The sequence below is a fragment of the Podarcis pityusensis genome, assembly GCF_964106645.2.
Source record: "Podarcis pityusensis genome assembly, chromosome: 16".
Lineage (NCBI taxonomy): Eukaryota > Metazoa > Chordata > Lepidosauria > Squamata > Lacertidae > Podarcis > Podarcis pityusensis.
In genome coordinates this window covers 19,177,991-19,205,166 of record NC_138041.1, presented here as the reverse complement: position 1 = coordinate 19,205,166, position 27,176 = coordinate 19,177,991, and the positions used below count along the sequence as shown (strand labels likewise).

General features: G+C 47.4%; 2 protein-coding genes and 1 long non-coding RNA gene across 5 annotated transcripts in view; 2 read left to right on the top strand and 1 right to left on the bottom strand.

Annotated features, from left to right (window-relative positions):
• Nucleotides 1–27,176, bottom strand: part of LOC308466052 — a 53,965-nt gene that overhangs the window by 4,924 nt on the left and 21,865 nt on the right. Inside the window, exons 3-4 of one of the 2 annotated variants that reach the window (XR_013980641.1) lie at nt 19,439–19,556; nt 17,337–18,436 (exon numbers count right to left, since the gene is read on the bottom strand). The exons of the other annotated variant lie outside the window; for it this stretch is intronic. This is a non-coding gene — a long non-coding RNA (uncharacterized lncRNA). Of the gene's footprint in view, nt 1–17,336; nt 18,437–19,438; nt 19,557–27,176 lie in introns of those variants that run through there. 2 annotated transcript variants of the gene reach the window in all.
• On the top strand, nt 1,077–7,743 carry CHCHD10 (coiled-coil-helix-coiled-coil-helix domain containing 10). 2 transcript variants are annotated; one of them, XM_080986538.1, is made up of 4 exons: nt 1,077–1,294; nt 4,259–4,481; nt 6,776–6,926; nt 7,444–7,743. In XM_080986538.1, exons 1-4 carry the CDS (start codon nt 1,248–1,250, stop codon nt 7,461–7,463), a joined length of 441 nt encoding a protein of 146 aa, XP_080842664.1. In that variant the 5' UTR covers nt 1,077–1,247; the 3' UTR covers nt 7,464–7,743. The 2 variants fall into 2 exon arrangements, with proteins under 2 accessions (XP_080842664.1, XP_080842663.1); XM_080986537.1 differs by having other exon boundaries at nt 1,078–1,294; nt 4,256–4,481.
• The window catches only part of ACTN3 (actinin alpha 3), a 41,866-nt gene continuing 30,537 nt past the window's right edge, over nt 15,848–27,176 (top strand). Inside the window, exon 1 of the mRNA XM_080986235.1 lies at nt 15,848–16,176. Coding sequence (XP_080842361.1) covers nt 16,042–16,176 — 135 coding nt within the window. The 5' untranslated portion in view covers nt 15,848–16,041. The remainder of the gene's footprint in view (nt 16,177–27,176) is intronic.

Sequence of the window (27,176 nt, the reverse complement as noted above, 5' to 3'; positions counted from 1 at the left end):
GTAAAATGCTGATCAATTTTCATGAGAGATTTTTTAAAAATCACAAACTGACATGGAAAGCTGAACTTAAAATTATAAAAATTAGAAACACGGGAACAAAAGTTTAGTTATTTGCTCATCCTTAGCCCTGGGAATGGAGCTACAACATTTTGGAAACAGATATGGCCAGGAGGCTGAAACACCCAATAGCATTCTATGCTGCAACATCATGTTGCAGGTCTCACTGTGTGTGTTAAGATTCAGCTGTACAAGGGGAAGCTGGATGCAAAGGAAAACTCAGGAAAGATGTTACAAGGCAGGTGGACTTCAGTGTTATTATTTTTCACTGAAATACACACCCACGCAAGCCCTGTGGAGGGAAAGGAAGGCTACCTTCTCTGAGTCACTTGCCACTTGCATAATGGTTACCAGCAATCTTGGTACCGTACAAACACACAGAGCGAGGAGTGCCATCTGTTTGTTTTGTTTTTGCTATTATTCAGTACCTCCATCGTTCAGCTAGAGTAGTCAGGACAAGGTGACAATCACCTGACCACAAGTCGCTCTGTCTTTTGTGTCTTCCCACCCTGCTCCCAGTAACGGGGAAAACCACTGTGCTCCATTGTATGGTTTTCTTAAGTCAAAGACACTCGAATTATGCATGATACAGAGAAAACAAGCGGATATTTCACCCCCTCCCTCTAATCATTGGAAGACAATTAAACTGCGCAGCTATTAGGGTGAAGTGATCCAGGTAATGCACGCATGGAGAGGCTATTAGACTCCAACACCCATCAAGCCTCGCCAGCATAGCTAATGGCCAGGAATTATGGGAGTTGTAGTCCAACAAACAACTGGGTTTCTTTATCTTTTGACTGTGCATTGTGGGCTTCGTTGCCTTGGCTTGGATGGCTTTTAAAAGTGAGCTAGAGACACTGACGGCGTTGCTGCGCCTCTACAATTTATAGCTCTATGAGGAGGGGGAGGAAAGGCGTCTGTGAATGGGCGGGGAGAAGTGTCTCCAAAGTAGCGTCGGCCAGAAGAGGGCAGAGACTCCATTGGCTGCGCGGCTTTGCGCCTGCTCAGAGTGAACGTTCTAATTCTAATGATTGATGCTGAACCACGTGGGTTCCATTCTTGAAACTAGCTGCGCAACGATCGAGTTCAAGGAGACTCGGAGTGTCTTGCAGCCGCAGCAGTGAGAGGAGGAGGCGGCCGGCCGGCAGTCAGTCAGGAGCAGCGCTGGTGCAAATAGACCCAGGATCAACATGCCCAGGGGCAGCAGGAGCGTGGGATCCCGGTCGACTGTGGCCAGGTACGAGGGCAGTGTCTGAGCAGCGAGGTTGGCAAAGTCACCTTTAAATAAGAAAGGGCTTCGTCTTCAAAGGAGCAGTTGCAAGGACCCGAGGTTTATTGAGGTTACGCCCTCCCTCTGTCCTGGAAAAAACCCTATCAACCCCTGCCTCATACCAGGAGGAAAGAAAAACCTATCTGTACACGCACATTTCTTTATGTATTTATGTTATTGCGTTTATATCCTGTCGCTTCTCAAAGGACCTCAAGGTGACCTCTCTTCACTCTCTTCAGTTTTTGTCTTACAACAACCCTGTTAGGTAGGCAAGGTTAAGAGAGAACAGCTCTTGGTCCTGCAATGAGCTTCGTGTCTCTTTTCCCTAGCCTCAGACTGACTCTCTAACCACTACACCAGACTGTGTTTTGTTGGTCAGAAACACAGAGTTCTGACACTGGAAATAGGTGGGGAAGTTTGGGGTTGCTCCCGATTCACTTTAAAAAAAAAAAAATTCATTGGGGAGGAGGTTGTTGATTTTAATTTCTCTTCTGCCCTTCCTCCCAGAGATGCCCAAGGCAGCAGACACCAATGGGTAGCAGTGAAAACTAAAATAGAAACATAAAACTGTCACACTTACCACTAAGCAGGACCCCCCCCCCCCCGTGATTGTAAGTTCACAGAATCGTAGAGTTGGATAGGACCATGAGGGTCATCTAGTCCAACCCTCTTTTGTCCTATGTGGGTCTTGAACCCAGGACCCTGAGATTAAGAGTCTCATGCTCTACTGATTTTTTAGCTGGGTTGTAACCTGTCCCAGGACCTTAGGGTGAAGGTCACTTAGGAACAGTATCTTTCAGCCATCAAATGCCTAGGAAAACAGGAATGTTTTCCTGAGAGATAACAAGGAGGGTAACAGATGCATCTCAGCAGGGAGGGCATTCCACAAATTAGGAACCAACACCTAGAAGGTTCTGTGGTGCGTCACTGATTTAGAGTGTGGGTAGCTGAAGGTTGTTGGTTTGCTCGTAGATTTGAAGACTACCAGTGAGATCAGGCCTGGTTAAAATAATGAGATTCTACTTTTTAGAATGAGAAAAGGCTGTATGGAAGTCTTAAACTGCAAAATCATATTGGTAGTAAGGATGCTATATTTCTTCCTTTCTAAAAAATGTGGCTGTTTCAGTTTTATGGTGTGTGTTTTTGTAAGGTGCTCTTTTCTGGAACATTCTAAGGCTGTGTTTCTATAATCTCTCCCTTCCCTGGTAAAGTCAGCAGCAATCAGTTCAATGGTTTCCTGGGAAACATCCCCCCCCCCCCCCCGGTTTTAGATTTCCCCCATCAATTTCCAGCATTGAACTTGTTGCCTCATGGTGGTGTTAAGATAGCTTGAGGTCAGGATATTGGAAGACAGGGAGTCAGACAATTGGTCCATCTAGCTCAGTACAGTGGTACCTCGAGTTATATATGCTTCAGGATACATATGCTTCAGGTTACAGACTCCACTAACCCAGAAATAGTACCTTGGGTTAAGAACTTTGCTTCAGGATGAGAACAGGAGGCCCCATTAGCTATAGTGGTACCTCAGGTTAAGAACAGTTTCAGGTTAAGAACGGACCTCCAGAACGAATTAAGTACTTAACCTGAGGTACCACTGTATTGCCTACACTGGCTGGCAGCAGCTCTCCAGGTTTGCAGACTAAAAATATTCACTAGAGAGCGGGCCAGAGATACTGTCAATACATAAACACCATACAAGGATCTGGGATGAGGAAGAGGGAGGACTAGAAAGTTCTGGATACAAATCTATGAGTTGTATTTACTTGCTGTTTCACTTGATGGCAAAGATCGCCAAGCATCCCAAGGTTACCTTTTGGAATTGCTGGTTGTGTTAACGTCAGTCTCGTGTTTAGATTGTTTTGAAAGAAAGTGAACTCTGCTCTCTGGTAGGTCAGAAGTAAACCAAAAGTTGTGCCAGATTCAGCTAGCCAGTTGTGACAGCAGGAATCCACAAGGATTTGAACACAAGGGCTTTTGCCAGCACAATGGGGCTTCCCCCTGTCTGCCCCACAAAATTGACTCAGGGGGCAGTTGAGAGCAGTGTTAGAAACTCAGATATATAAGCTAGGTGCCAAATGGCCTCTTTGACCAGAGTTACAGTCGCCAAAACTGAATGCCTAGTTGCCATTTTTCAATACGACTTTTTGGTGGTTCCTGAAATTCATTCTGATTGTGCAGATAAAATGTGATGGGTCGAATTCCACAGGATGTGTCACTAGCGTGTGAACACAATCCAGATCCAAGGATCTCCAGGCATGCACCTCCAGATGGTGGAGACGCCAGATGTTAGTCATCCTGGTGCCCGGGCATGTTGACTTGGTCACAAGTGGCCGGCAGACAGGTGCAAAATGCGCCTGGCAAATTTTGAACTCTGGTTGAGAGAACCCACAGAATGGCATGGGGGGGGGGCGAGAGATGGTTGTGTCACGTTTGCGTTGATGGTGCAATCTCCTTAGTGTGACATCAAATTCCTCCCATTGCGTTGTAACGCACTGCAGAGCCAGTGTGGTGTAGTGGTTAAGAGCGGTGGACTCGTAATCTGGTGAACCAGGTTCGCTTCCCCGCTCCTCCACATGCAGCTGCTGGGTGACCTTGGGCCAGTCACACTTCTCTGAAGTCTCTCAGCCTCACTCACCTCACAGAGTGTTTGTTGTGGGGGAAGAAGGGAAAGGAGATTGTTAGCCGCTTTGAGACTCCTTAGGGTAGTGATAAAGCGGGATATCAAATCCAAGCTGCTGCTGCTGCTGCTGCTGCTGCTGCTCTTCTTCTTCTTCTTCTTCTTGATAGACCTGATAGAAATTTATAACATGATGCACTGCATGGGTTTGGTGGGGGTTGTAGTCCATCAGGTTGGAGAAGACCGCTCTGTTTGCAAACCCTGAACCAAGTTTCCATTGGTTCTTTTCTTTCCTCCTTTGTTTCTCTCAGCAGCCCAGCACCATCTCATGCCCACCCCCCAGCTCACCCTCCTCCTTCGGCAATGGCTGCTCCAGCTCAGCCCCAACAGCCTGGCTTAATGGCCCAGATGGCTACGACCGCGGCAGGTGTGGCTGTCGGCTCTGCGGTGGGTCATGTGGTTGGCGGCGCACTCACTGGGGCCTTCAGCGGAGGGAGCAGCACCGAGCCGGCCAAGCCAGCCAGCAGTGCTGTCCAGGTGAGGCTGTAATTGCCAAGTTGCTCTGTGTGTGTGTGTGTGTGTGTGTGTGTGTGTGTGTGTGTCGCTAAGGGTGCAGGAATGACTGCTAGCCTTCTAAATGCACAACAGTGCAATTTTCTGTGGGTTCGTTCTTCTTCATCTATATCCGTGGTTCTCAAACTTTCCTCTGCACCCATACTTTCAAGATATTTTTTTTTTATCTGCACCAAATTTTTTACCTACAAGAAATATATCAAACACAATCACTTTATGATATGATCATGGGGCATCTGGAAAGTATAAAAAAATGCAGCTACATAAGAACATGTATCATTCCCAGAATATAATTATAAACAAGCTTCTTACATATGTACCTTGAGTATGTGTACAAACTCGATGAGAGGCGTGAGCTTGCTTTTTCTCATTTATATTGGGTCTAATTTGAGATGAACAAACTCGCCTCCTCCTCAACACAGAGAAGCCTTTCTCTCTTCTGATCTTTCATATTTGACAGAGTTGAAAATCCTTGTTCACAACAACATGCCGTGGAGAACTGTAGAAGAATAGCCAATGCTCTTGAAGAGAGTTGTGGATGCTGTTACTGGTTGTATATCCCCCCAAAATAGTCTTGATCCTATCCTATTCTATCCTGAAATGTTTACATTTTCTTTTATTGTTCTTGAATCTTCCTGCCACACTTCACATCCTCTCCTGCCATACCAGTGTAGTGCACCACACCCTTTGAGAACTGCTGATATGCCTTATGGTTATGCACTGTAATGCAGCATACAAGAAGATAAATCTCTGCCCTGAGGAGATTACAATCTAAAATCTGACTCAGGAGAGTGTTCCTAGAATCTAAGAGTTAGATGGTACCCCAAGGGTCATTTCATTTTGTGAAATGCCCTGAGATCTTTTGACGAAGGGTGGTAAATTATAATAATTACAGCAGCAGCAGCAACAATAACTGTCAGTATCTTCAGCTCACAGGCAGAGGTACCTGGCCTCCCCCGAGGCAATTGAGCGAGATACCGTGTTTACCGTCCGTCTGCGACCCCGGCAGGCTAGGTAAACAAACCCGGCGATTCTTCTCATTAGTCGTGAGAAGAACACACCCTCTGCTTCTCTGCGTCTCTCTCCCTCCCTGCATTCTCCCAGGGAGGAGAAATGCGACAGACAGGAGTCCTTTCTACATGTTTTATTCCTGTCACTCAACAGTACATAGAAATGCGTCTGCACCCTTCAGTCTCCATCAGAAGAGTCACAACTCCTCCCCTGTACTTCCAGTACAGGTCATATGACACACTGAGCTAACATCCGGTGCTCAGTACAGAGAATAGGCTCCACCTTTTCTCCAACAGTACATCTGCACTGTTTTGCATTCCAGCCATCTGGAGCTGGCTTTTGCCTTGGTGCTTTTTCCCAACAATAACAACCCCCTGCCATGCAAGAATCCTGCTCACAGACATCTCTGGGTGGGTTCGAACCACCAGCCATGGGCCTAATTCTGTCTGCTAGGTAAAGTTAAAGGGACCCCTGACCATTAGGTCGTGGCCGACTCTGGGGTTGGTGCTCTCATCTCGCTTTATTGGCCGAGGGAGCCAGCGTACAGCTTCCAAGTCATGTGGCCAGCATGACTAAGCCGCTTCTGGCGAACCAGAGCAGCGCACGGAAATGCCGTTTACCTTCCCACCGGAGCGGTACCTATTTATCTACTCGCACTTTGACATGCTTTCGAACTGCTAGGTTGGCAGGAGCAGGGACCAAGCAACGGGAGCTCACCCCGTCGCGGGGATTCAAACCGCTGACCTTCTGATCGGCAAGTCCTAGGCTCTGTGGTTTAACCCACAGCGCCACCCGCATCCCTTCTGTCTGCTAGGCCTCTCCATTTGGCCCAGGAGACCATTCCAGCCAAGCCACACCCACCTGCCCTCCCAGCATTGTTGCATTCCACACACTCGGCAGAAAGACTTCTCTAGCAGCCATGGGGGAGAAATGTCTGTGCATGCATATAAACTTATTTTATGCAAGGTGGGACTGGGGTGGTGGCCATCATTGGAGATGGAGAGAGTCTGGCATCCTCTTGACCTCCGTGGGATGACTCTTGCCAGCTAAAAGTAGACACTTTGACGTTAAGCTGTTTGGCTATGGGTTTAATTAAAGGCAAAGCCTGCCTGGAAGATTAGCTTGGTAGAGCTGTCCTTGGTTAATCGGGAGACGTTACGTCTGCAAAACCATTTCCCCCTGGGTGAAGTCCCTTCTCGGAAAGGTTCACCTGCGGTTATTTACTCCTCTCTTTTCCTTGTCTACAGGAGTCCAGGCCGCAGCCAGCCTATCAGGGATCCCAGTTCGGCCCCTGCCACTACGAGATAAAGCAGTTCCTCGACTGTGCTACCAACCAGAGCGACCTAACGTTGTGCGAGGGCTTCAACGAGGCCCTGAAGCAGTGCAAGTACAACAGCGGTGAGTGTTTTGGCACAGAGGTGGGAGGAAGTGCCTCGCCACCTGGTTCTCTGTTGGGGTTTGAGAGACGGCTGTGAGTTTCCTAACCCTGAGAGGGTCCCTGCTACTGCTCTGAAGCCAGTGCACTGGGAGCATATCCAGCCCTGTCAAAATGGAACAAAATTGTGCAAGAGCATAGGGTCCTAGAGGGGATGACTTACAACCAGTCCAGGGGTTGGCACTGCCTATCAGCTTCTTCCTCCTCCTCCTCCAATTAGCTGGCTCTGCTTGGCATTCGCTGTGGCGCCACCTACTGTTGGCCTCCGTGCCTTCTACCTTACCAGTGCTAGTGGGCTTGTTTGTTTGTTAAGAGTGCTGGGAATTGGAGTTCTGTGCAAGGGGAGGGAAACTACAGTTCCTGAGATTCTTTGCAGACAAGCAGTATGCGCTAAATGTGCTTTAAATGTTTGGCATCACCTTCAGACACCAGCTGTCTATTCTGTGCTGAAACTGAACCTGTTATTCTTCCTTTCTGCAGGGGTTACTTCCCTCCCATGAGGACATTTTAGCACTAATGCCGCAAAATGAGAAGAACCTGGAAAGAGCAACAAACCAAAGGAGCCTGGAAGGGCTAGGGACTGGAAGACAGAGACAGATGAGGGATCTGACCAGATTGGCACACAAAAAAAGCTCTCTAGTGTTGTTCTCAGTTGTAGGCTGGCAAACAAGGAGAATTCTAGTTGAAATTCTTATAGCAGAGTTTTAAGGATCTGGGTCCCACTTGAATTCTTGTAGAGAAATGTAAAATAAAAGGAGATGGTTTTATTTTAATCTACAACTTGTCTATATGTTTCTGTTGATTAAAACACACATGTGCACTCAAGAAGAAGAAGAAGAAGAGTTTGGATTTGATATCCTGCCTTTCACTCCCTTTAAGGAGTCTCAAAGCGGCTAACATTCTCCTTTCCCTTCCTTCTCCACAACAAACACTCTGTGGGGTGAGTGGGGCTGAGAGACTTCAGAGAAGTGTGACTAGCCCAAGGTCACCCAGCAGCTGCATGTGGAGGAGCGGAGACACGAACCCGGTTCACCAGATTACGAGACTACCGCTCTTAACCACTACACCACACTGGCTCTCATAAACGTTTTTGTTAACCACTCTGAGGTGTGTTGTAGTGGTCAGAGTGAAAAGGATATATCAAGAACTCTGGCCAAAAGTTTCAATATAAGGAATAATTCCTACTCAAGAGTTGAAATGAAAAACGTGTGTATTCTGCTAAGAATAACAGTTTGAAGCTAGTAGTAGATTTAAACACAACGTATAAGTATGATAGTTTTAAAGTAATGGTAAGTTTGGATACAACGTTTAAGTGCAGAAATAATGTCGTTTCAAATATACAATGATATAGTACAAAGGTACATGAAATACCAGTGCACAACAATTGTTTTATACAAGTCTCAATAGCAGTCAAAACGAGTCCACATTATATAAAATTAGAATAAAGAATAAAGAATGAAGGATCAAATGGGGCCAAAAAGGAGTATCCGGAGTGTGAATCAGATGTACGGTTCAGTGGTGGTAACCAGGACAGGGCCCTGTTTCGGAGTACACGCCTTCTTCAGCTGGTAATATCAAAAAATATGTCAAGATAGATCAAGGTGCTTCAATCCATAGATAATAAATATAATAAATTATATACATTCTAAAGTATGTTAACACATATTATGATATTTGGTTCCATACCTCGGTTTTTTGACGACTATAAATCTGTTGGAAGTCTGTATCATTTAGTTCTTTTATGTTTCTATTTCGACATGCGTCTAGAAATAAGGATTTCCAAGAGTTATTATTTCCAGTCAAATTATTTGTGAAAAACGGACATCAGTTCAGTGTTTTCTCACCTTAGATAATTGCATCCAAGTTTTCTTGCGTTTCTCTGTGCGTTTTCTATTAGGGAGTGAAATCATTGTCTTATATGTGTGTCTGTGGGAGAGGGAGGATAGGCTCTCCCTTCTTAAAGGTGTAAACAGAGAAGGGATTTAAAGTCCAAGGCCATCTATGGTGGTTTATTAGAGAAAAGAACTGTAGTCTTGATGTTCATTCAAGCCCTTGGGGGACATCGTTTCAAACAAATGAATATATCGTGCTTCCTGTTGTAACAATAGTCTATCAATATTTCTCCTGGTATATAGATCTACTTTTGGTTTCCAAATAATAAAGAAGACAAAATCCTCTTCCGTGTGTTTTTGTTGTATATAATGTTCCACCATTGGGGCTTCTCGTATTCTGTTACGGATCCGTGATCGATGTTCATTTATGCGTAGTTTAATTGGTCTGGTGCTTTTGCCTATATAATACACATGTTTTTCATTTCAACTCTTGAGTAGGAATTATTCCTTATATTGAAACTTTTGGCCAGAGTTCTTGATATATCCTTTTCAGTGTAGTTTCAACAAGAACTCCAATTTCTTTAACGATTACTATGGTAGTGGTCAGAGTGGCAGACTAGGACCTGGGAGAGACCTCTCTGAAGCTCACAGAGCGACCTTGGGCAAGTCACTTACTCTCAGCCGAACCTACCTCGCAGGGTTGTTGTGGTGGATTAAATGAGGGAGAGCCATGTATTCCACTTTGGGCTCCTTGGAGAAAAAGGTGGGATATAAATACAATCTATAAAATTGGCCAGCTGGATGAGGCTAATGGCCCATCTAGTCCAGCATCCTGTGGAAAGCCCGCAAACAGGGCCTGAGTTTTCCTGCCGTTTCCAGCAACTGGTATTCAGAAACATTACTGCCTCTAACCATGGAGGTAAAAGTTAGACTTTGTGGTTAACTCGTGACACACAGCACAGTGCTATTTGGAGGTGCATGCAACCCCAGCCTTAACCCTAAACCCCAAATCAACAATGGCACGGTCACCACCCACAACACCAATATTAATGTTAACCCTAATGTGAACCTGAACCCAAACCCCAAATTTATCTCTAATGCTAACCATAACCCCACCCCTAATCTTAACTCCCAACATTAACCCTAACCCCAGCTGTAACCTCAAACCTAGCTGTAACCCTAACCTTAACCCCAGAACTAATCCTGACACATTTATTCATTTATAATTAATTCCACTGCCCTTCATCAGAAGATCTTACGGCGGTTCACAAGATACAAGCACAAGATAAAAGTGCAAAAACAGAAAACACAAAACAATAATCACCCCTGCTCCCTCACAGAAGCACATTTAAAAGGCTGTAGAATATTAATCGGGTTGAAGAGGAATGATTTTGCCTGATGCCTAATGAAGGCACCAGGCGAGTCTCTTTGGGGAGAGCATTCCAGAAATGGAGCCAGTACAGAGAAGGGCCGTTCTCGAGTTGCCACTCTCTGGACCTCGCGTGGAAGAGGCACACGAAGAAAGGCCTCGGATGCTGAATGCAGAGTCTGGGTGGGTTTATATGGGGACAGGCGGTCCTTGAGGTATTGTGGTCCAGAGCTGTAAGCTGAATCCTAACCCTAAACCTACTGATGATGTCAGCTGATGGGCAGGAGAACAGGGTTTAATCCTGCATGGTTTGTGCAGCCCCTAGTCTCAGCAGAGAAGCAGAGTTTAAAGTGGGAGAGATCCTTGCAAAGACTGGCAAAAGCGTTGGCGAGTGTCCCTGAGCTAGAGAGATCAGGCACAAAAGGCTCAGGATTGCAATACCTCAAGAACCGCCTCTTTCCATATGAACCTACCCGGACCCTGATCATCTTCTGAGGCCCTCCTTCGTGTGCCGCCTCCTTGAGATGTCTGGAGGGTGGTGACACAAGAACGGGGCCTTCTCTGCAGTGGCTCCATGTCTGTGGAATGCTGGTCCCTGGGAAGTTCGCCTGGTGCCTTCATTATACACCTTTAGGCACCAGGCAAAAACGTTCCTTTTTAACCAGGCCTTTGGCTGACTTGATCGACATCCTACACCCTTTAAAAATGCGGCTTTTTGGGGGAGGGGTGTTATTGGGTTATTGTTATTGTTTTGATTTTATATATTGTGATATTTTTGGTGAACCGCCCTGAGACCTCTGGGTATAGGGCAATATATAAATTCAATTAGTAAAATAAAAATAAGAATAAACCTCAGGGCTGTGATGTCAAAGGCTGTTCACTGTAGCAACACATTCTGGCTTCCTTCCTTCACTGCCTGGGGTGGGGGAAGGACAAAGTGAAGGAGAGAAAGGAGCTTTATTCCACCCCACCGCAAGAGCCCCCTGCTGTCCAAAGAGCCGTAAAGAAGCTCTTTCTGATGCTTCTTGCAGCTTCAGCAGGAATGCTGCAAGGGATATTGGCATCAGATGCCACAATGACCTCAAGCCGCAGACTGCCCAACTCTCAAATCTGGCCCAGGAGGCTGATCCCTATGGTCCCTGATCGAAAAACGGATGTGATGGAGTCAACATAGGAAGGGAAACTGAGGCCAGGGTCAGCCAACAGTTCCTGCAATTGGGGCTGCCTTCTGGAGGTGGCTGGGAGGAACGAGAGCAGCAAGTGACCCCCATTGCAAGGCCAGACTAGCAACAGAAAGGCTTTCTAACATAGGGATGCAGCCCGGCGTGATGCTCAGCTCCTGGTCTTCAAAAAGGCTTGTCTGGACTGCTGCTAGATATTTCCACTTCTTTCTTTCCTAACTAGAAGTAAAAGATTACCAATCCAACATTCCAACCTGCCCCAGCCCTGCCCCGCTTTTCCCAACCCAAAGGCATCGTTCAAATGTAAACTATAATAGTAAAGTTCATGTGAACACAGAACTGGAGGGAGATGGAAAGTTGCTGCTATCAATATGAAGGAAAATGTATTCTGGAATGCAGAAGGTAAAATTACTCTTTGTTCGTGTGCTGACCACTAGTCTGCCATTAAGGTCTCTTATTTTTTTGTACTATGGAAACAAAGTTTTTGCATCAGTTTTTCAGAAAATTCTAGTTCCCAAATTATATTATACCGTTTTTGTACATTTAAACCGTTTGCTTCTTTCCAGTTTCTAGCTAGAATATTTTTGCCACCAATAAGTAAGCAAATAAATTATTATGCAATTAGCCTATGTTGTCTCCACTGGATATACTGAATCCCCCCCCCCCCCAGTTCTTTTGTTATTTCTTCAAAAAAAACTCATCCCAGAACTGGGTGGATATTTCCGGTTCTGATATTATTTTCTTCCTTCCCTGCTCCCCCTTTCCTTCCTATTCCTCTCCCACTTCTTATTCTTCTTTCTTTCGTTTTTCTTCTTCTCTGGCTGCTCTCAAAAGGATAGACTAGAAGCAATTCACTCGATTCCTTCCCTCCCTCACTTAAAAACCACACAAACGGTCATGGCTGCTCTTTGCCACAAGAGGGTTCTCTGGTCTCCTCCCTGATTAGCTTAGAAGCACTCTAAATGCGCTATAAACTCATTTGGCCCCTAAGGAAAATGCCTGAGCCCATTCTGAACAGCTGAGAGCCAAGTGCATGCTGGGAAATGTAGTTCCAAGAGAGAGAAATGCACCTGCCAGTCCAACTTCCCAGGAAACAGAAGTAAGTAACTTGTTTAAAACCTCTACTTTATTTACTCAAGTATAATGTGTACCTTTTTTGCCAAATTACATTGCAAAAATTAGCATGCATATTAGAATCGATGGTGCATTAGACTTGAGTAAATATGGTAATTCTCATCAAGAGCCTTCTGGGCACCATGAGAATTCCATGTGAGCATTCCTGCGCCCACAGGCATCAAGTTGGGAACCCCAGGGTTAGAGTCTTGTTGCATGAGAATGAAATCTTACCATAGCCAGCCACTCTGTCTCAGCCCAACTACTTTGCAGGGTTGTTTTAGAGCAGGGTTTCACAAACGTGGGTCTCCAGCTGTTTTTTGACTACAACTCCCACCATCCCTAGCTAGCAAATCCAGTAGTCTGGGATGATGGGAGTTGTAGTCCAAAAACTGCTGGCAACCCACCTTTGGAAAACCCTGTTTTAGAGGAGCTCAAATCCCCACTTAGGCCTGTAGCTCAGTTAGTTGAGTGACAGCTGTCATGAAGACTAAAAGTTGGGTCCTCAGCCTAACCTACCTTGCAGGGTCGTTGTGAGGATAACATGGGAGTTGGAGCATTCTGTATGGCACTCTGATGAGCGCCTTGGAAGGAAAGGTGGTAAAGAAATGAAATTTCCTGGGACAGTATATGGGTTTTCAAGGCACAGGTCGAAGTCACTTTGCTTTCAGGCACCCAAACCTGAGATGTTCTCTGGGCCTCTTGTCCTTCTCTCAAGCGCTTTCCCACTGCTCCTAAGAATAGCCGCAGTGTAACAGGAGGAGCAAGCCCCCTGCTGAAGCACAGAGGCTTCACCAGGTTATGCAAATGCTAGCAGAGTATAAAGAGGTTAAAGCTCTTTGGAATCTGTCCCAAATGTGGGTTCATCGCCTATCCTAGACAGGAGAGGACAAATGAGACTTTTGCAGGACCGTTTTCCTGCCCCCTAGAAATGTCACCCAGGCTGGTTCTCCCATTGCCCTGTGCTATTAGGGCTGGTTTTTAGCTCGGTGAGAGACACAGAATCATTTCGCCCACGCTAATGCTTTTGGAGCTTATTGCTTGCAGATGAACGTGGAGAGGTGACGCTTTTACATTTTGAGGGAGGGAGGGGCTTATTCGTTCTAGTTTCAGCACGATGGAAAGGATTATCGCCCTTCTGTCAGAAGGAGATTGCTTATACGCTACTGGAGGTGTCAACATTAACTTGCAAGGCCCTAAATGATGTAGGACCCAAATACTGGAAGAAGGGCCTCTACTTATCCCAGCTTGTTGAGCTTGGCAGAGGAGGCGCTTGTTGGGTGAAGCCTGCTAGAGCCTTCTCTGTGGTGGCACCTTGCCTATGAAACTCCCTTTCCTTGGTAGTACAACTGGCTTCTTCATTATGCTATGAGTTTGGGGGAGAGGAAGTAGGCTGTATGCAAGGCCTTTCTACCCCTGGACCCAGCAAGGGTTGAAATATAAACCAGGTTAGCTTCCTGTGTTGAGGTGATAGCCTGGGAGATGGGCCATTAAGGGAAACAAAGGAAAAGGTGAGACTAGCTTGCAGTTGGTCAGAAGACAAGGCCAGAGTTTGGAGCAGAGTTCGCACTGGTGAATTAAAGCAGCAAGCTGGAGAGAGAGTCAGGGTAAAGTTTGAGAACAATGTTAAAATTTCTGTTTGAATCCAAGGCTGTGGCTATGGGAGAAATAAGACGCTTTTGTGGTGTTAATGCTGTGAACCCCTCCATCAGGTTGCATATATGTGTGTAAATAAATCATGTATCATAAAGACGCCACAGCCTCTGCTGTGTCTCATTCCAAAAGGAAACATGAAATCTGGGTAAGCACCTGGAACCCCGGGGATCTTGCACCACTCAGAGATTGGGGTGGCACACAACAATTGTTTGGTTGCTGCACTTTTTTAAAACCAGGCTTTTGGAGGGGATTTGTTTTATTTATTTATTGAGAGATTTCTAGACCAGAAATGGTCACAAAATAAGGTAAAATAAATACACGGAATCATAGAGCTGGAAGGGACCCCGAGGGTCATCTAGTCCAACCCCCTGCAATGCAGGAATCTTCTTGCCCAACGTGGGTCTCGAACCCACAACCCTGAGATTAAGAGTCTCATGCTCTTACTGACTGAGCTACATTAAAGTCACAAGGTTTATTAATGTAGAAAAAACCAAATGTGAAATAATGCCCATGACTGTGTTGTTAATTTTGCTTGTATTTTAATATAAGTTTTAAATTGTTAACAATTGCTATTACTGCTTTAATGTATTGATTTCGGAGCATAAACGGCACTGGGATTGCAACTGATGAAGGGTGGTTTAGAAACAACGAATTAATGAATAGTTATATAAATAAGAAGGGTGATGCAATGGCCTTTCAGGACCATTTTTCATATCCCAAACATTCAGCATAACTTCTTTTCAGTACCAGGACTCCGGTCCCGGAACATGCAAAGCAGCAGTGAAAAGGATATTGCATCTGGACATTTCTGCCTGGATAGCACCGTTGGTTACAGCATAGCGCTGATAGCGCCATGGTTGCAGGTTCGATCCTCATATGGGACAGTTGCATATTCCTGCATTGCAGGGTCCTTTCCAACTCTACAATTCTATTATTCTATGCACAGAGTGCCTTTCTTCCACTACTGAAAAACTCAAAGGCTCCAGCCTTGAGCCCATTGCCTTTTCTTCTGGAAAACGACTTTACTGTGCAGTTTTCAGTGTGTGCTTGGGAAACCAAGGAACAACCCAAGGTCACAGGAGTCCATCTAGGAACACTTTGCTCATTTTTCTTTTACACCAGTAACAACTCTGTGAAGCAGCCTAGGCTGAGAGAGAGAGAGAGAGAGAGAGAGAGAGAGAGAGAGAGAGAGAGAGACTGACCCAAGGTCACCCAGGAAGCTTCACGGCTTAGTGGGGATTTGAACCCTGGTCCCCCAGGTCCTAGTCCAAACACGACCCCAAGCGTTTTGACCTTGCTTCCTTCCCAAAACGGAGTCTCACAAAACCTTTTCTTCATAGGCCATATATTTATTCTTGAAGCAGATGGCATCCAAGGAATCTTTCCCGGTATCTCAGTAGGAACTGATCGAAATAACCCCACCCCACCCCCATGAACCTCGGACACATTTGGCCCAAATAGGAACCGTTTCCCCCTTTCCCTCAATCCTTCCTCTGCGTCCAGCGAGGCTGGTGTCGGACATGGGGTCCCCCACACCACGGTGGGGCGATTTCTCCTTTAAGAGCCCACCGGCTGTGCTTTAAAGGGGGGTCCTTGGCTTGCCAGCAGCTGTCTTCACCCCCATCTGGTTGGTAGGGACATGTGTGCTGTCCCCTCCCCTTGGCCTTTTTAAGATGGAACCTGATCCCCCTTCCCAGGGCTGATAATACTTATTGAGGACTGGTCACGTGGGCTGGTTTTGACAGGTGCAGCTGCAAAGCAGGCAGACAACCACCGCACAGCCTGAAGAGTCTTGGGGGGAACCTTGTCCTCCGACAGGAGCTGAGGGGAGCAAAAGGGAAGGAAGGGGGCTGCTGCAGAGTGCGAGGGAGAGCAAGGGAGGAGAGAGAAAAGGGGGAAAAGGGGGCGCAAGAAGGAAGAAGGCAACATGTCAACCACACACATAGAGACCCACGTCCAGTACAACCACTCGTACATGATGACGGAGGACTACATGGCACAGGAAGAAGACTGGGACCGCGACCTGCTGCTCGACCCAGCCTGGGAGAAGCAACAGCGAAAGGTAGGGGGACAAGGGACAAGGGACAGGGTGGGCAGGCTTGGATCAAGCACCAGGCCGTAGCGGACTTTCTGTCACCGGGAGAGGCGTCAAGGATGGTCACGCAACCAACTTTTTACCAAGGCATGTTTTGCTTTGCTGGTTCTTCGTTTCTGTTTGGTTCCCATGCTGGTGGTTTAAAAAAAAGGGTGGCAATGTTGCATTCACATATATTTAAATAAGTTATTGTGTGGCTAGAGAGTGTTTTTTTAAAAAATAATCCCATAAAGCTGCTAAAAACACAGAGGGCAGCTCTCCACAGATGTCATTCTGAATAGGACAACCCTGCATGGTTGTTTTATTTCTGGAGACACCAGTAAAGGATTGCAAGGGGTTCCAGGGCGCCATTTTCCCTTGTGGGGCAGCGAAAGGCCTTGGATGGGCCTCAATGGAAATGATGGAAGATGGGCATCGATGCTTCCCAAATTTAAGAGGTTTCTGTGGTGATGGAAGCACTATGACCCCCTCAAGCAGGCTGGAGCTGATGGAAGTGGTAGCCCTAAACAGCTGGAAGGCTGCGGTGGCGAAATTTACTCCAAGTGTCTGAGGAGGTCTTTGCTTCTCCGGAATGAATCGTTGCCCCCAAATACTGTGTTTTCTTTCATGTTCGCCGCCCGATTCTGCACCATGTTGAGGTTCTCGAGAACCCTGCAGGCCTTTAAACTTACAAGCAGGCAGTGCATTGCAGGCAGGGGAGGGGGCAGCCCCTTGGAGCCAGCTGCCACCCCGGAGCATCAGATGCTGTTGGCTGCAGCTGTCCCTTGCCATCACCCAGATCCTTATCCTATATGGAACCACAAGTGACATTTTGGGCAGAGTACGTCAGAAGAGACTTGCACCAGGGTCAGGGGTGGGTCCAGAAAGAAAGGGGGAAGGAGAGCATATGTCAGTGCAGTGGCATCTATCGAGGGCCCGGGCTGCGTCTGAGCTATGCCTGGAATGATGGAGACCCAAGGGAGAGGGGAAGGAATCGGCTAAATATATCCGTGCGTGGCAGTGGGGAACATGTCCTAAGCTAAGCTTTGAAATAATACCACAGATGGGGGATGTCCTAATCGCAAATGTTCAGAGGCAGAACAGTCCCAGGCTCTTTCTCCACCTTCGCAACATAACTCAGGGCTGCATAACCTCTTGGTGCCTTGAATTTGGAGTGTGGAAAAAGGGCCAGGTCTGCAGGTGCAAAGAGAGATCAGACTCGTTCACCACTTTGTCAAATGAAAAGTATCTGTGTAAGTCCTTCAGGGCCCCAGCCAGAGAAAACTGCTCTAAGACTTGCATCAAAGGCCGACGTTTCGCTGGGGCTTATCTCTTCCCATACCGACGCTACCACAACTGAAAAATCCACATGTGACGATGCTGCTCAGGGCTGGGAAGGAGGAAATTCGCAAGCCCCGTCTTCTAATAACAGTAGCTAAAGGGCCAGACCTCCACCCTTTGGTTCTGCCTTCTCTGCAACTCTTAAACATACAAGAACCGCTCTGCGAGCCCATGTGAGCTACCAGGGAGGCCATCACCTGCCCAGGTCCTGGGACCACCACGCTCAAAGCTGTCACAATTTTGCGGGATGGATTCAAGCGTGTTCTGCAATTAAAACACTGCAGGTCAACAAATCCATGTTTCTAAAATCAAGCTGAACTGCTTGCAGTTAGGAAAGTGACAGGGAAATCATAGATTGTAGAATTGTAGAGTTGGAAGGGACCCTCAGGGCCATCTGGCCCAATCCCCTGCAATGCAGGAATCCTGCCTACAGTCATCCCTGAATGGGCTCGAACCACCAACCTTCTGGTTGACAGCCACACGCACTGACTCACTGCACCACTGGTCCACTTTAAAATAGTGCGATAATCATCGACAATCAGGAAGAAGTATAATCTTAAGGCAAACAATTCAGAACAAATGCTCAATAAAAAGCAGGCATTGCATAACCTCCATGTAAGCTTGCGGCAAGGAAATGAGGATGACTGCTCAATAAGTGGGTCATCTGGAAGTGCCCATAGATTTCCCCCCTTAACCTCTTCCCCCTTGACACAAAAAGGCTAATCACAAGTATCAATCCACTGCTTTAGTCATGTGCCAAGTGACCGCCCCCCCCCCCCAGTCTGTCTCATCCAGAAAAAACATTAACACCAAACATCTCTTCGCAGGCTCCCTCACTGTCCTCCAGGTGTGCTCACTTAAATTCTCACAGGTTTCCACATAATGTATTCTTACTGTGTTTTGCACCCTAAACAGACACGAAGAAGGCACTTGCTGTCATTGATTGGTAGGCCCAAAGCACACGAGTCTAATCCAGAGAATAAAGTGCTAGATTTGAGCTCTGGGTTAAATTCTTGCTTTGTTTCCTCATGGACTGAGGTGGCATCGGCCATCAGACATCTCGTTCTGGCTCTCAGCCTCAATTCCCCAATTGTTAAAATAGAGGAAAGAGCAGTCTGCCTCATAGAACTGTTGTTGCGCAAGTGAACCAAGCCTTGCTGCATGTTAAATGCATAATGCAGAAATGGCTATGTGGAGAGAAAAACGGCACGCAATTGTCCAAGATTATAACATTTCCCCCTATCATCTATCTATCTATCTATCTACTATGAAGGAAACCCTTGGTGGGGGAATATTGTGTTGTGATTTCTGCACCTAGGCAGGATTTAGAGAGTGAACAATGCTTATTTCAGATTCTGAATTTAATCGTTTTATGAGAGCGGGGTTGTCCCTGTCTTAAGAAAGTAGTAACTTACTTCAATATGCAATAATCCAGCTCTGCTGTGTTCATCCTGTACATTTTTCTGGGCCAGCAGTGGGTGGGTGGGTACTCCAAAGTCTTTCCATCATTGGCACCACTGCCTGAGCACTTAGCAAGTAAATTAGGGCTGTGGTACCCCAAGGATATCCCTGCCCCTCAGGTCATGTTCTGTGCCAAATAACTTTAGCAACATCAACAAGCGAAAGGGTAATGGTCTAGTTTGGTTCAAATTTATGGGGAAGGCTGTAGTTCAGGGGTCAGCAAACTTTTTCAGCCGGGTGCCGGTCCACTGTCCCTCAGACCTTGGGGGGGGGGGGGCTGGACCATATATTGGGAGGGGGGAATGAACGAATTCCTATGCCCTACAAATAACCCAGAGATGCATTTTAAATAAAAGGACACATTCTACTCATGTAAAAACACGCTGATTCCTGGACTGTCCGTGGGCCGGATTTAGAAGGCTATTGGGCCGGCTATTAGTTTGCCTACCTGTGCTGTAGTAGTTCATTGGTATAGCATCTGCTGTGGATGCAAACAGCCCCTGGTTTCATCCTTGGTGTGTCCAGGTGAAAACTCTTGTTAATACTGAGCAAGATGGACCATATCCCTGTAATGACAAAGACAATTAGGATTTTTTACGCAGTATTTGATTGGCATTTTCATGTTAAGAGTTAAGGACAGAGCCTCTCCTGCTATGTTGGGGGATTTAAACCTAAGTGGCTTGAGATCTCCTGATCACACTAGATTTATGACCATGTCGCTCATTGCTAAGGCTGAATTAGCCTTAGGAACGAGTCAAGTTTCACATTATGGTTCCTCCAGGCTGAGAGGTCCTTTTACATTGCTTCTGGCTTTTAGGGGGGAACTATCAGATCCAATTCATCCCCAGGGCCACCTTAAGTCTGCAAGGGTCTGTTTAATCTACCAGTAGGCAAATGCCAGCTGAACTTGCTTAAAACGTGAGCTATGGCCTCCCTAAATGACTCAGACTGGCCTTTCCCAGGGGTTTCTGCTGGGCTGCCTAACCCTGCACTTTTGAGGCCTGGGCACCGTTCCGACTTATCTCATTGCTGACAGTATTTCCACACCTGTTCCTTTGGGCCTGCGACATGGCTAATCCTGCAGCCACTGCAGTGTCGGGGAGAGACAGAAGAGAGAGGAAGACCTCATGGCAAAGTTGCACACCGTCCTTGAACACCGGCTGCTACTTAGAGCGGAATAGGATCCCCAATGGGTTTTGAGCATCGCATGAGATAAGAGGGACCACACGTTTCTGGGGATGGGCTGCTTGGTCCATGTCCATCTCCACCATTGGAGGCAGCCTGCCTCTGAATACCATTCACTGGGAATCACAAGTGGGAAGATTAGCTGTTGCACTCAGGTCCTCGCATTGGCATCTGGTTGGTCAGTGTGAGCATTGGGCATTGAGGCTGATCCAGCAGCCAGACTCTTCCCGGTGTTCTCACTGGTTTCAGCAGGTTCATGTGAAGTTCCTACAGGCTGGTCTCCTTCCCCAAACTGGAAAATTTTGCATCTTCAGCTTTGCCCCTCTTCCACAAAGCCATGTGTATGCTAGGTAAACACATGCAGTTAATGAGATTGTGGCAAACCTTGCAACGGGGCGGGGGGGGGGGCGAATCACTGAGGTTTCCAGATAGATCAAGGTTTTGGGCCAAGACTAAGCTGCTGTCCTATTCTTGGGTGGGTGAGAACCCTGTTCTATTTTTTGCAGCATTTCCTGCAGCGCTTGTTCCCAATGGATGGCTGACGCTTTTGGGAAAGGCATTATTGTAGCCCACTAGTGTCAGAGCCCCTGCGCTGCGTGCAGAAGGCCTCAGGTTCAATCCTTGACATTTCCAGGTAGAGCTGGAAGAGCAGTGTGCCTGAAACCTTGGAGAGCACCTGCCAGTCTCTGTGGACAATACTGAGAGAATGGCAGCTTCCTGTGTTCCTGTGCTGAACCAACCAACCTATCTCACATCATTAAATGCTCCCACTCTCTCGCACATACCCCTGTTTCAAGCAGCTTTTCACTTCAGATCGGGATCTATTGGTAGATATCCAAATCAATTGCAGGCGATTGGAAAACTCAGTGGTTTAACTCAGGGACAGGCAACATGGTGCCCCCCAGATTTCCCGGACAACAACTCCTATTATGCTGGTTGAGGATGATGTTGTTGTCCACAACATGTGGTGGGCATCATGTTGGCTGCACTTGCTTTAAGAGTAGCACCAGCAAAAAGCCTTTTCTTCACTCCTGTTGAAATCAAGAAAGCTTATGGAAAAACAGCTCCGGAAGGAAATCCTTGGGCTGAGCACATGCACTCGGAAGCACCTTCCTTCCACCTTGCTGAGCCACAAGGTGAAAAACAAAATAGACCCCGCCAGCCTATATTTTCCCCACCCCATGGTGGGGTGTCGTCCACTTTTATACCCCAGTTGCATGAACAACCATCCAACAATGAGTCATAGTAAGGCAGAGAGAAAAGGACTGAACGCAGCTCCATGTCCAAACAGAGATTTGGGGAATATGGATCTCCTGCAACAATGTCCCTCCCTGGCCATGCTGAATGTGGTTTAATACGGGCGAATGAGACATAGCTGCCGCTTGCCAATTAAGGAAGGCAGTAACTCCACACCTGTTGAGTTGTTCAGATTCAAAGTGGCAAGGAGGACCTGGTGTGAACAAGAACACAGAGAGGCCATTTCCCCCCCTTGCAAACGATCACCCTTGAGAAAATCAACTTTCTCCTCCTCCTCCTCCTGTCCCTGGGAGCTTGTTCCTCTCTGTACAGCTTTACTGATATGGGATTGTTCCTCTGCTCCTGCAGGGAGCCAGGGACACCCTTTCCTGCTGATGCGAGAGATCTGTGGGGGTGGTTTCGCAGAAAGGGGTATCGGGTAGCTGCTGCTGTTCCAGATGCCTTGCCCTTATAAGGCTGTTTCTAAAAACTGCCCTGTGCCTGTGCTCCCTGCAAGGAGGCAAGGGGATGAGCTAATGGCAGTATTTTGGAAGAGGGCAGAACTTATTTAGGGTACGAGAAGGGTCTTCCTCTGCCCCCACCCTCCATGAGAGATGGATGGGCAGGCGGATGGCAAGGCCAGGCCTCCTCAAGAACAAAGTAGCTATTTAAAGAGGCTTCTGTGGCTTGGGGCTATGATTCATTGGCTGGATGGAGTGGTTCAATTTGTTGGGAGGTTGACTAGTCCCAGTGGCATAGCGTGGTGTCAGGGGGCCAGGGCCCCGGGAGCAAATATCTGAGAGGGTGCAACCAGGTGTCACATGACAGGCTCCCTCATCGAGGCTGAAGCTCCTGGGAGACAAGCTGCGCCTGGGGTGGGCCTTTGGGGCTGGGGTGGCAGTGGCAGGTGCCTCATTTTCCTTGCGGCCTGCGGAAGGGTGCGCCCCACACCTGGGCTGGCCAAGAGGAAAAGCGGGGGAGGGCAGTGGAGGAACCCACCGGGGGGGGGGAGGAAGGTGGGAAAGCACTGTGAGGGCCTGCCCTCTCCCCCAGAATTACTTTGGGGGAGTATGCCATGACTTTTCAGCTCTCGTTTCAAAAAAGAAACAGGAAAACATGTGTGCTTCTTCTGTGGAACATCTACATACATGTGACATCCATTGGGATGCTTGAGGGATCCGATCTTTCCAAGTCCTGATGCAAACGGAACCTTCTGAATCAGTGTGCAGATCAGAACTTAACTGAATTTCAGCTCAGAAACATGCAAACATGCATTTTTAAATGTTTATTTTATTATAAAACACATCTGTAATTCTTCACAACAGCTTAGTATTGATCCACACATTAGTCCTGAGAGGTGTGGATGAGGAAACTTTGTATAGGAATCCTCAAGCATCTCTAAGTGGTGGTGCGCTCGCAATGTACAAAACTGCCTAGTGAATCCGTTCCACACGGACACTTTTGAGCACTGAAGGGAAGCAGAGTCCGCCTCTGCCCCTCTCCTCAGGACCCCGAACCCTCTGCTTTTCAATTTCATCATCTCTTGGCTTCCGCAAGCAGTGAGCACTGAATGGGTTTGTCATGTGGGCTCCTGCCAGCTCTGTTAATCCTAGTAAACAGGGGTGGTGAATCTAGCAGGGCCATTCCGGACCTATGTTGACAAAAGCACCTGTGAGGAGATGCCCTCTCGTGAGGCTGCAAATAGCTTCCCATTGTGAGTGCCAGACACACATCATACTGGGTGGAGTACCATTTGGCAAGCCTACAAGCTGGGCCAACGCCAGAACAATAGTCAGACAAAGGATGTGATAAACACTAAGCATCCCAACCACTTTACCGAACTTTTTGAGAGCAGAAAGACAAACCACATGGCGTCTTGCTGAGTAACAACAACAACAACACGCTTAATAGCTTAATATGTGAACTTCCTAAGGGGTTTACATAAAACACAGTAAAATCATTTTTGAAAAATGTGTGTGTGTGTGTGTGTGTGTGTGTGTGTATCCAAGAAAAAAGAGAACATCCCTCAATGCCAGTTGCATACCCTCTAACATTCCTCTGATGAAAATAGGGACGTCCCATTCCATTATTATTATTATTATTATTATTATTATTATTATTATTATATTTATACCCCACCCATCTGACTGTGTTGCCCCAGCCACTCTGGGCAGCTTCCAAACATAGATAAAAACATAATAAACATTAAACACCTTCCCTATACAGGGCTGCCTTAAGACTGCTCAGTATCACAAAACTCCAGAATTTCTCTGATGAAAATAGGGATGTCCTAAGGAAAAGTGGGACATTCCAGGATCAAATCAGAAACCGGGATGGCTACTATAAATCCAGAACTGTCCGTGGCAAATAGGGACACTTGCAGGGTCTGCAGTTGCTGGCAATCACTGATGCACTCAGATCACGCCATATGTTTAAAGAACATGGCTTCCCCCAAAGAATCCTGGGACCTGAAGTTCACCCCTCACAGAGCAACCATTCCCCATCCCCTTAACAAACTACAGTACCCAGGATTCTTTGGGGGAAGCCATGTGCTTTAAATGTACGTGACCTAAATCGGTTTTGTGACTGGCCTGAAGAAAGCGAATGAGCTTCAGAGCCAAGGAGGGATTTGAACCTGGGTTTTCTCAGATGTAGTCCAGAACTCTAACAAACCACACCGAACTAGTGTTGGAAACGAGAAAGCAGGTGCTCTTTGTGATATCTCTGCATAGGCTTCCAGGGGGTGCCTGTCCCATGTGTTTCCATACTATCTTCATGTTTCGATATTTTTCTGTGTCAGGGGTGGGAAAGCTTTTTTTAGCTCAAGGGCCACATTTGCTTCTAGGTAATGTTCTGGGGGCCACGGACCAACGGTGGGCGGGGCCAGAGGCAAAAGCAACCAGAGCCATGAATGAGGATTTAAATTTTGCACAGTAAGGGGCGGATCTACTATGAAACTAACGAAGCTTCAGCTTTAGGGCCCCCTAATCCATGAAGGGCCCCACAAGTGACTTTAGTTCACATTGCTTTAAAAAAAATTGGGTCTAGTATATATTTCCACAATCCCAAAGTTTGAGAGTCAGTACCACAGATGCTGTAAAGGTGACTTTGACATGAAAGATAATCCAGGGCAGCAATTTTAAGTAAAATCAGAGTAGTTGTTGTTGTTGTTATTATTATTATTTTTTTAATGTGGTGTTGTTTTGTGGAACAACCCCATTGAAGAAGATAAGAGTGGTTACCCAGACCTTGTTGCTAGTTGCAAAGGGGCACCCATAACATTTCAAGTTCCAGAGCCCTAAAAATGTAGGCCCACTGCTGAGGCTAGCTTCTACACATTCCTTAGCCACCATTCTGGCAACCATTGTTGGAGTTAAAGGATATCTTCCAGCCAATAATTTCAAGGAGATTATAAAGCAGGGCCCAGAGCGCCAGGTTGCCTCCCAGACTGGGGGTGTTATGTACTGAAGTTCTCACCCTGGGCCAGCAGGGGGATACTGTAGATAGTTCAGGTCCACATATGCAAATAAGGGATCAAAAGTGACGTTCAGTGATTGGATAGTAACAGAAAATGGTTACTGTTGCGTTCTCGTTGAGCTCTATATAAGCAGGCTGGCTGAACCCTTCAGTTCAGTTCTGTTCTGGCCTGTGAATAAGCAAGAGCTGTTTGAAGAATCGCTGTGTCATCTGATATGTTCACCCACAACTTAACAGGGGGCACCTGGCATTCAAGTGTGTATGTGTGACAAATGGTGAGCATGCACATCATCTGCAGAAGGCTGGGCGCTTTGGAGGAGCTGGACAGAGGTGCGACGTGTGATGCCATGATCTTGCGCATGCGCAACACACACCGGGCCCCCTCAACATTGAGGGGGCCTGGTCACTTTCCAACAAAAATTGAGGGGGTTGGAGACACACCAGCCCCCTAGAGTTGGCACACCTGGCAGGGCCAGTGAATGGTGTAGCCTGGGAAAGGCCAGAGGACCAGAGAGAGAGGCCTAGTAGGCCGCATTTGGGCCTGGAATTCTGCACCACTGTCTCTGCTTGGGAAATGGGGACTGGTGGGATCCAGCAAGTGATAGCCTGCAGCCTGACCCTGCAAGCCCAAGTCTCATTGAGGCAATCATTACCTGTTGTGCATGGCTGGGTCCGTATCCATGCCAGTTCAGAAATCCCTAAGTGTGAATGAAAACTTATTCTTGTCCTGTGGCACCGTCAGAAACATCTAATGCCTGTTTGCTCTGTGAAATATACTTGGAGTCCTGTAGTGATTTCATGCTCTTCATTGCAGCTTGTAAAACAGTGATTGAATTGTCCCCCAAACCTCAGGCTTTTATATGCATTATTTACACAATGAGTCCCGTCTGATTGGCTGATTCTGCTTCCCTCCCAGTGGCGTAGCGTGGGAGGTGCAGGGGGGGCCGGCCGCACCGGGCGCAACATCTGGGGGGGGCGCACTCGCACTCGCAGCTCTCTGCCCCTACCTGGCTCACTCACTCTCTCTCACTGCAGTGCTGGCTGTGCGAATCCGATCCGAGCCGCTGGGTCGCCGCCCACTGTGGAGGGGGTGGGTGCCAGGCGTGCGGTGCGGAGAGAGAGCGAGGGACTATCTGGGTGAGGGACAGTGCAGCGGCTGCCCAGCGCAGCGCTGAGCGCGGGAGAGAACCACACCAGACCAGACCAGGCAGCAGCAAGAAGAAGCTGGCAGCGGCGGCAGGTTAGGGGTTAGGGGGCGCAAATTACTTGCCTTGCCCTGGGTGCTGACAACCCACGCTACGCCACTGTTCCCTCCTGGAGCCTGATTGGTCTTTTCCTGCAGGCCAATCAGTTGTTGCATTCTACCAGCCTTCTAGATGTGCCCTGGCATTTGAAACATCTTTCAAGCCCTATCTGCTGGAACCTTCACAAACACTGTCTTTTGCGGATTGCTCAGTCTCCTGTGTATGTACATGCGCAGCCATTTTAGAGCAACAACTCCAAGCTGGGAGTGCTCAAGTCCTATGCACTCTTCCTCTCCCGGGCTGAGCTCTAAAACCCCACATTACTCTATGGGGTTGAACATAAGACTGTAAGATGAGCCTGTTTGATCAGGCCAATCCAGCAGCATACCTGTCAACTGTCCCGGAAGAAAAACAGGACACCCCATTTTTTTCATGCAAGATCCCGGCAGCCATTCAGGTGCCACATTCTTGCGTTGCAATCACCCCCCAAAAAAGCGCTTATGGGGGGCAAGATCACTGTGTGGGTCATGTGATTTGCCCAGGAGCGCATCCCTGCTGTTTGGTCTGGAAAAGTTGGGCATGCAGCTGTGTGTTCTCTCACAGTAGCCACCGGTCAACTAGATGCCTGTGGGAAACTCACAAGCAGGACCTGAGCACAGGAGCCCTCCCCTCTCCTGGCATTTCCAGCAACTGGTATTCAGAAGCATGGCTGCCTCTGAACATGGAGGTGGAGCATAGCCATTGTGGCTATGAATTTTAAAGCCATTCAAGTTGGTGGCCATCCCTGCCTCCTGTGGGAAGGAGATCCATTAGCTTAACTATGTGCTGTGTGAAGAAGGATTTTTATTTGTCCTGAATCTTCCAAATAACTGCAGCAAAATCAGACTGGGGACCCCCTCCAGACAAGTCTTTTATTGCGGGTTTATTCCGCAACATGTTCTTGGCACAATAATTAGTGGTGGATTGAGTCTGCTTTAGTTTGTTCTGCGACGCTTCCCTGATGCTGCCACATTATTGCCATCCTGGGGGGCTATAGGGCATGGG

What these genes read in the sequence shown, in the direction of transcription:
- CHCHD10 (XM_080986537.1), top strand. Translation starts at nt 1,248, where the DNA reads ATGCCCAGGGGCAGCAGGAGCGTGGGATCCCGGTCGACTGTGGCCAG. An exon ending in TCCCGGTCGACTGTGGCCAG is followed by an intron (nt 1,295 to 4,255) that starts GTACGAGGGCAG and finishes TGTTTCTCTCAG; the next exon opens with CAGCCCAGCACCATCTCATG. An exon ending in GCAGTGCAAGTACAACAGCG is followed by an intron (nt 6,927 to 7,443) that starts GTGAGTGTTTTG and finishes TCCTTTCTGCAG; the next exon opens with GGGTTACTTCCCTCCCATGA.